The 8,865-nt window shown below is 57.0% G+C and overlaps 1 protein-coding gene across 1 annotated transcript; it reads left to right on the forward strand.

Moving 5' to 3' along the window:
• Positions 1-262: 262 nt before the first annotated feature.
• LOC138818461 (arylsulfatase L-like) lies at positions 263-8,865 on the forward strand. Its single transcript, XM_070009373.1, has 10 exons — positions 263-281; positions 1,391-1,481; positions 2,720-2,841; positions 3,829-3,949; positions 4,331-4,759; positions 5,219-5,307; positions 6,598-6,732; positions 6,821-6,983; positions 7,750-7,871; positions 8,519-8,865. Exons 1-10 carry the CDS (start codon positions 263-265, stop codon positions 8,863-8,865), a joined length of 1,638 nt encoding a protein of 545 aa, XP_069865474.1.

Consider the following 8,865-nt stretch of genomic DNA (forward strand, 5'->3'; position numbering starts at 1 on the left):
CTGGCAATTTCTTGGCGCCCAGCCCAGCAACTCCGGGCTTTTCCCTTCCTTCCCCGCCTTCCCCTTCAGCACCACATCCTGTTCCTTTCTAAGGAACAAAGGGGACTTTTATTTTGGAGGGGGGGGAATGTTGTGCTTTCCAAGGAACAAGGGGACTTTTATTTTGGAGGGATGTTGTGGAGTTCTGGCTGCTGGAGTGACATGGACATTTGAGCCCTGGGAGCTTCCTGGCTGGCAGGGAGAGCAGCAGGCCCAGGCGCTGATGGCAGAGAACTATGGATGTGAGTTCGTCCTCTGGGGAACACGGGGAGAGGTGTGGGGACCCGGGGTGGGAGGGCTTCGATTGTTCTATGAAGCCCCCCCCCGGATGTCCCACCGGGGTGGGGGTTGCAGGGCCCCGCCACAGGCCTGGAAAGATGAGGTGAGGGGCTGATGTACTGGTGGGGGCAACAGCAGCCTGGCCCTGGGGTGGCCGGATGTTACTCAGCTCTTCCCCACTTCCTGCTTCCAGCATTCTCTTCCATGAAACGGGGAGCATCATGGGAAGGACGGGATCCTGGATGCCAAGTTGGCCTGGAGGGAGGGGGAGTCCTTCCATCCCTCTTCCCATTCACCCATCCATCCATCCACCCATCCATCCATCCACCCATCCATCCATCCATCCACCCAACCATCCATCCACTCACCCACCCATCCATTCATCCATCCATCCATCCATCCATCCATCAATCCATATCCCCATCCATCCACCCACCCACCTATTCATCCACCCATCCACCTATTCATCCACCCATCTATCCATCCACCCATCCACCTATTCATCCATCCACCTATTCATCCATCCATCCACCCACCCATCCATCCACCCACCCATCCATCCATCCATCCATCCATCCAAACATTCATCCATCCACCCACCCATCCATCCACCCATCCATCCATACACCCAACCACCCATCCATCCACCCATCCACCCACCCATCCATCCATCCACCCATCCATCCATCCACTGTGCATCCATCCATCCACCCATCCATCCATCCACCCATCCACCTATCCATCCATCCATACATACATACATACATACATACATACATACATACATCCACCCATCCACCCATCCATCCACCTATCCATCCATCCATCCACCCATCCATTCATCCACCCATTCCCCATCCATTCATCCCTCCAACCATCCATCCATCCACCCATCCATTCACCCATCCATCCATCCATCCACCCATCCACCTATCCATCCATCCATCCACCCATCCATCCACCCATCCATCCCTCCTCCTCCTCTCTCTCCTCCTCAGGTTGCACAGCGGCTGCGCAGCCCCACCCCTCGCCTTCCTCCTCCTCCTCCTCCTCCCCCCTGGCCCTTGCGCAGGCCCTACCCCCTCGCGCCCCAACTTCCTGCTGCTCTTGGCCGATGACCTGGGCCTGGGCGACCTGGACAGCTTTGGGAACCGCAGCCTGTGGTGAGCAGAGGGGGAGGCCCGGATGTGGGGCCTTAGTTACCCGGATGTGGGAGCTCAGATCCCTGGATGTTCCACCAGGAGAACTGTATAGACATCTAGTAACTCAGTTCCCCAGATGTTGGATGTTAGTGCCCCGGATGTTGGAGGACAGGTCCAAGGATGTTAGATCTTAATGCCCCAGATGTGGGAAATCAGGTTCTCGGATGTTAGATGTTAGTGCTCCGGATGTTGGAGATCAGGTCCCTAGATGTTAGATGTTAGTACCCCGGATGTTAGATGTCAGGTGCTCGGATGTTGAAGATCAGGTCCCCGGATGTTGGAGATCAGGTCCCCGGATGTTGAATCTTACTGCCCCGATGTTGGATATCAGGTCCCCGGATGTTACATGTTAGTATCCCGGATGTTCGAGCTCAGTTCCCCGGATGTTCCACCAGGAGATCTGTATAGACATCTAGTGGACCTCACGTCCCCGGATGTTGGATGGTAGGTCTCCGGATGTTGGAGTTCAATTCCCAGGATGTTGGATCTCAGTTCCCTGGATGTTGAAGATCAGGTCCCCGGATGTTGGATATCAGATCCCTGGATGTGGGATGTTAGTGCCCCGGATGTTGGAGATCAGGTCCTCGGATGTTAAATCTTAGTATACCCCAGATGTGGGAAATCAGGTTCCCGGATGTTACATGTTAGTACCCCAGATGTTGGAGATCAGGCCCCCGGATGTTGGACCTCAGATCCCTGGATGTTGGATGTTAGGTCCCCGGATGTTGGAATTCAATTCCCCGGATCTTGGATCTTAGTACCTCGGATGTTGGATGTCAGGTCCCTGGATGTTTGAGATCAGATACCCAGATGTTTGGCCCTCAGGTTCCCGGATGTTGGGCCTTAGACCCCGGATGTAGGAGCCCAGTCCACAGATATAGATCTTAGTACCCTGGATGTGGGATCTCAGGGCCCCAGATGTTGGATCTTAGATCTCCAGATGTTGGCCCTCAGGTTCCCAGATGTTGGATGCCAGGTCCCCAGATGTTGGACCTCAGGTCCCCAGATGTTGGATCTTAGTACCCCGGATGTGGGATCTCAGGTCCCCGGATGTTGGATCTTAGATCCCCGGATGTGGGATCTCAGGGCCCCAGATGTTGGAGTTTAGCTCCTGGGATTTTGGGCATTAGATCCCCGGATGTTAGACCCCAGGTCCCCTATGTTCTTGGCTGTGACTCAGTTTCCCTCTCCCCACACAGCATCCCGCACCTGGACGGCCTGGCCCGCGATGGCGTGCGGCTGACCCAGCACCTGGCAGCAGCGTCCGTCTGCAGCCCAAGCCACGCAACCTTCCTGACGGGACGCTACCCTGTGCGCCTGGGTCAGTATGGGGGGGTGGGACATCCGGGGAACGGAAGGAGCGGTGGGGGGGGAGGCGGGGGCGGGACATCCGGGGATCTGAGAGCCAACATCCAGGGTACTAAGATCCAACATCCGTGGACCTGATATCCAACATCTGGGGATCTGAGACCCAACATCCGGGGATCTAAAGCCCAACATCCGGGGAACTGAGCACCAACATCGGGGTACTGAGCTCTAACATCCAGGGACTTCATCTCTAACATCCGGGTTACTAAGATCCAACATCCGGGGATCTGAGCACCAACATCCAGGGCACTGAACTCTAACATCCGGGGACCTTATCTCTAACATCCATTGTACTAAGATCCAACATCCGGGGATCTGAGGCCTAACATTCTGGGAATTGAACTCCAACATCCGAGGATCTGACATCCACCATCCGGGATACTAAGATCCAACAACCGGGAACCTGAGCCCCAACATCCGGGGAACTGAGCTCCAACATCTGGGGATCTGAGGGCCAACATACCCGAATCTGAGCTCCAATATACGGGGTAGTAAGATCCAACATCCAGGGAACTGAGCTACAACATTCGGGTAACTGAAGTCCAACATCTGGGGTCCTGATATCCACCATACAGGGCACTGAACTCCATCATCCGGGGATGAGGGCCAACATCCGGGATACTAACATCCAACATCCGGGGAACTGAGGCCCAACATCTAGGGCACGGAGGTCAACCAGAGGGAGGGGAGGACTTCTCTGAGGATCTCAGGTTCAAATCCCTGAGACTCTGGGACTTCCCCCCTGAACCACCAGGAAACCGGAAGTGATGCCATATTGGTTTCCCCCGAGGGCTCCCAGGGCTGGGGTCCTTTCCACCCCGGGTGGGCAGGTCCCAGGCTATCCCAGACACAGCAGGCCTTCCCCCTGAAGGTGCTAGATGCCCCCTCCTTACCCAGGACGCCATCATCACTGACCTAGGGTCCTTCTCTCTCTTGGAAGGCATGGTGACCACCAACGGGGCGCGCGTGCTGCAGTGGGCAGCCGTGTCTGGCGGGCTGCCCACTTCCGAGATCACCTTCGCCAAGATCCTGCAGCAGCAGGGATATGCCACCGGCCTCATAGGAAAGAGAGAAGTCATCCATCCACCCATCCATCTATCCACCCATCCCCCATCCATTCATCCATCCATCCATCCATCCATCCATCCATCCATCCACCCATCCATCCATCCATCCACCCCTCCATCCATCCATCCATCCACCCATCCACCCATCCATCCATCCATCCACTCATCCATCCATCCATCCACCCATCCACCCATCCACCTATTCATCCATCCATCCATCCACCCACCCATCCATCCATCCATCCATCCATCCATCCATCCACCCATCCATCCACCCACCCATCCATCCACCCATCCATCCACCCATCCACCCATCCACCCATCCATCCACCCATCCACCCATCCATTCACTCATCCATCCATCTCTTCCCCTCCAGGCAAATGGCACCTGGGCCTCAACTGTGAGTCCCCCACTCACCACTGCCACCACCCCCTGAACCATAGGTTCGACTCCTTCTTCGGGGTCCCCTTCACCCTGATGGGGGACTGCCTGCAAGCGGAGCCCTCGCAGAAGCGAGTGCGTCTGCAAGGGCCCCTGGACCTGGGGGCGCAGCTGCTGCTGCTTTCCCTGCTCTGCCTGGCCGCTGGGAAGCTCACGGGCCTGCTGGGCCTGCGCTGGGTGCCCAGGGTGCTGGGCCCCGGATGTGGGGCCTTGCTCCTGGCCTGCACCTCCTGCCTCCTAGGTGTCTTCATCGTCCACGCCGACTGCTTCCTGATGAGGGATCACCAGGTCGTCCAGCAGCCTCTGAGGTTCGAGGCCAGCGTGGGGCTGTTCTTGCGGGAGGCTGAGGCCTTCATCCACAGGTCAGCCTGGGGCCGGGGAGGGGGACAGATGCCATCTACTAGTTCTCTATAGTCAACTGGTAGACCTTAGATCCCCGGATGTACATCCAGTAGATCTCTATAGTCAACTGTCAACCTCAAATCCCCGAATGTTCCACTAGGAGATCTCTATAGGCATCTGGTAGACCTCAGATCCCCGGATGTACAACCAGTAGATCTCTGTAGTCAACTGGTCAATCTCAAATCCCTGGATGTTCCATCAATAGATCTCTATAGACATCTGGTAGACCTCAGATCCCCTGATGTACATCTACTAGATCTCTATAGTCAACTGGTAGACCTCAGGTGCCCAGATGTATATCCAGTAGATCTCTATAGAAAACTGTCAACCTCAAATCCCCGGATGTTCCATCAATGGATCTCTATAGACATCTGGTAGTCCTCAAATCCCTGAATGTTACATCTAGTACATCTCTATAGACATCTGGTAGACCTCAGGTTCCCGGATGTTCCATCAGTAGATCTGCAGAGACATCTGGTAGACGTCAAATCCCAGGATGTTACATCCAGTAGATCTCTATAGACATCTGGTAGACCTCAGGTCCTTGGATGTTCCATCTAGTAGATCTGTAGAGACATCTGGTAGACCTCAGATCAGACCACGATCAATCATTGGTAGTATTGATCAGATCATGATCGATTATTGGTAATAACTGTTCAGATGATGTTCGATTATTGGTAATAACTGATCAGCTCATGTTCAATTATTGGTATTATCGATCAGATGATGTTCGATTATTGGTATTATCGATCACATCACAATCGAATATTGGTATTATTGATCAGATCCTGTTCGATTATTAGTAATATCTGATCAGCTCATGTTCTATTATTGGTCATATCGATCAGATGATGTTTGATTATTGGTAATAACTGATCAGATCTGTTCGATTATTGGTAATAACTGATCAGATCACGATCGATTATTGGTATTTTCAATCAGATCACTATTGATTATTGGTATTATTGATCAGATCATGATCGATTATTGGTATTATCGATCACATCACGATCGATTATTGGTATTTTCGATCAGATCAGGCACGGTGCGTGGGATGGGGGAAACTGAGCACGGGGGTGGGGTGAGCGGGATGGGGAAACTGAGGCACAGGGTCGGGGTGAGCGGGATGGGGAAACTGAGGCGCGGGGGTGGGGTGAGTGGGTTGGGGGAAACTGAGGCATGGAGATGGGGTGAGTGGGATGGGGGAAACTGAGGCACGGTGCACTTGGATAAACTGAGTCACTGGGCATGTTGGGGGTAAACTGAGGCATGGTGCACTTGGGTAAACTGAGGCACGGTGCATGTTGGGTAAACTGAAGCACGGTGCATGTTCAGGGTGAACTGATGCACGGTGCATTTGGGTAAACTGAGTCACTGGGTATTGGGGTAAACTGAGGCACGGTGTATTTGGGTAAACTGAGTCACTGGGCATGTTGGGTAAACTGAGGCATGGTGCATGTTGGGTAAACTGAGGCACTGGGCATATTGTGTAAACTGAGGCATGGTGCATGTTGGGTAAACTGAGGCACGGGGACGAGGTGAGTGGGTTGAGTAAACTGAGGCACTGGGATGGGGGTAAACTGAGGCCCGGTGAGCATTGGGTGTAAACTGAGGCACGGTGCCTGTTGGGTAAACTGAGTCACTGGGCATTGGGGATAAACTGAAGCACGATGGAAATTTGTAAACTGAGTCACGATGCATGTTGGGTAAACTGAGGCATGGTGCATGTTGGGGGTAAACCGAGGCACGGTGGACGCTGGGGGTAAACTGAGGCACGGATCCATTGCCCCCCCCACAGGGCGACTGCTGGCGGCGCTGGACGGTGCAGGGCTGGGGCGCCGCACCCTTGTCTACTTCACGTCGGATCACGGTGCCTCGCTGGAGGCCCGGGCCTGGGGCGCCCGCCTCGGGGGTTCCAACAGCGTGCACCAAGGCGAGGGGGAAACTGAGGCAGGATGGGCGGGGCCTCCCACGCGGCCCGACCCCGCCATTGACCTTTGCCCTTCGCTCCCCCCTTGCAGGTGGCAAAGGCATGGGTGGCTGGGAGGGTGGCATCCGGGTTCCCGGGCTGGCGTGCTGGCCTGGGACGCTGCCTGCAGGGCGCCTGGTGCCTGAGCCCACCAGCCTCATGGACCTGTTCCCCACCGTGGTGCGCCTGGCCGGGGGCTGGGTTCCATCTGACAGGTAGTCGTTCGCCGGCCTGGGTCCCCACGGGGTGGGGGGGAAGGGGGGTTATCCGCGGCCTCAGGGATCCTGAGGGGGGGAGGCTGAGGCCTGCACATCCGGGTCTCTGGAGGCTCAGAAGCCTACACATCCGGGTCTCTGAGGGCTCAGACCTGCACATCCGGGTCTCTGGGGGCTCAGGAGCCTGCACATCCGGGTCTCTAAGACCCAAGACCCGGGGCTCAGGCATGGACATCCGGGTCTCTGGGGGCTCAGAAGCCTTTACATCCGGGTAACTAAGGGCTCAGGCCTGCAAATCCGGGCCTCTGAGCACTCAGAAGCCTGGACATCTGGGTCTCTGAGGACTCAGGCCTTCATATCGGGGTCTCTAAGGCATCAGGGCTGCACATCCAGGTCTCTGAATACCTAGGCCCAGGTCTCAGTCCTGGACATCCGGGTCTCTGAGGGCTCAGGACTGCACATCTGGGTCTCTGAGGGCTCAGAAGCCTGCACATCCGGGTCTCTGGGATCTCAGGCCTGCACATCCGGGTCTCTGGGGGCTCAGAAGCATGGACATCCGGGTCTCTGAGCGCTCAGAAGGTTGGATATTCGGCTCTCTGAGGCCTCAGGCCTACACATCCAGGTCTCTAAGACCAGAGGCCTGGGTCTTAGACCTGCACATCTGGGTCTCTACAGGCTCAAGCCTTGACATCCGGGTCTCTGGGGGCTCTGGCCTGCACATCCGAGTCTCTGAGCGCTCAGAAGCCTGCACATCCGGGTCCCGCAGGGAGGTGGATGGCCAGGACCTGATGCCCGCGCTGCTGAGGACAGCGCAGGCCGCAGGCCACAACTTCCTGCTGCACTACTGCGAGGCCCGGCTGCACGCCGTGCGCTGGTTCAACCGCCCAAGTGAGTGCCTCAACCTCCGCCGGGCCCCAGGGCGGGGGAGGGGGCTGCATGCGAGCGCGCAGGGACCCGGATGCAAGGCCTGGGGTGGGAGACCTGGATGTGGGAATCCTCGGATGTGGGAATCCCGGGATGTGAGGACCTGGATGGAAGGCATGAGATGGGAATCCCCGGATGTAAGGTCCCGGATGTGAAGTCCCCGATGGGAATTCCCAGATGTGAGGCTCCAGATGTGAGGTAGTGGATGAGAAGCCCTGGATGTGAGGCCCCGGATGTGAGATCCCGGATGTGAGGCCTCGGATGGGAATCCCCAGATGTGAGGCCCCGGATGTGAGGTCCCAGATGGGAATCCCTGGCTGTGAGGTCCCGGATGTGAGGCCCCGCATGTGAATCCCCGGATGTGAAGTACCGCATGTGAATCCCCGGATGTGAGGGCCTGGATGTGAATCCCTGGATGTGAGGTCCTAGATGGGAATCCCCGGATGTGAATACCCAGATGTGAGGTCCTGGATGGGAATCCCGGATGTAAGGTCTTGCGTGTGAATGCCCTGATGTGAATCCCCGGATGTGATGTCCTGGATGTGAATTCCCGGATGGGAATCCCGGATGTGAGGCCCCGGATGTTACTCCTTTCTCCACACCCTCCGCAGGCTGCACGGTGTGGAAGCTGCACTTCGCCACTCCGTGCTTCGACCCGCCGGGCTCGGGCGCCTGCCTCGGTTTCCCTGCCTGCGCCTGCTCCGGGCGGCGCATGACCCGCCACCGGCGGCCACTGCTCTTTGACCTGACGGCGGACCCGGGGGAGACCCGCCCGCTGCGGGGCCCGATGGCGACGCGCAGGCGCGTGGAGGCCGCAGTGGCCTGGATGCTGCGCACGCGCCACCCCCGCGCGGCCCCGCCCCTCGCCCCTGCACACAACACCTGGAGCCTGCGCCTGCAGCCCTGCTGCGTGCCCGGACCGCTCTGCGCCTGCGACCACCTGATCCCCGACCTCTGA

This window comes from Dipodomys merriami, unplaced genomic scaffold (assembly GCF_024711535.1).
Source record: "Dipodomys merriami isolate MVZ:Mamm:240054 unplaced genomic scaffold, mDipMer1.0.p SCAF_761, whole genome shotgun sequence".
In the NCBI taxonomy this organism is placed as follows: Eukaryota; Metazoa; Chordata; class Mammalia; order Rodentia; family Heteromyidae; genus Dipodomys; species Dipodomys merriami.

Bases quoted from the DNA above. Each gene is read 5' to 3' on its own strand.
- LOC138818461 (XM_070009373.1), top strand. The intron at 1,482-2,719 runs GTGAGCAGAGGG...CTCCCCACACAG, and splicing joins TTTGGGAACCGCAGCCTGTG to CATCCCGCACCTGGACGGCC. The intron at 2,842-3,828 runs GTCAGTATGGGG...CTCTCTTGGAAG, and splicing joins ACGCTACCCTGTGCGCCTGG to GCATGGTGACCACCAACGGG.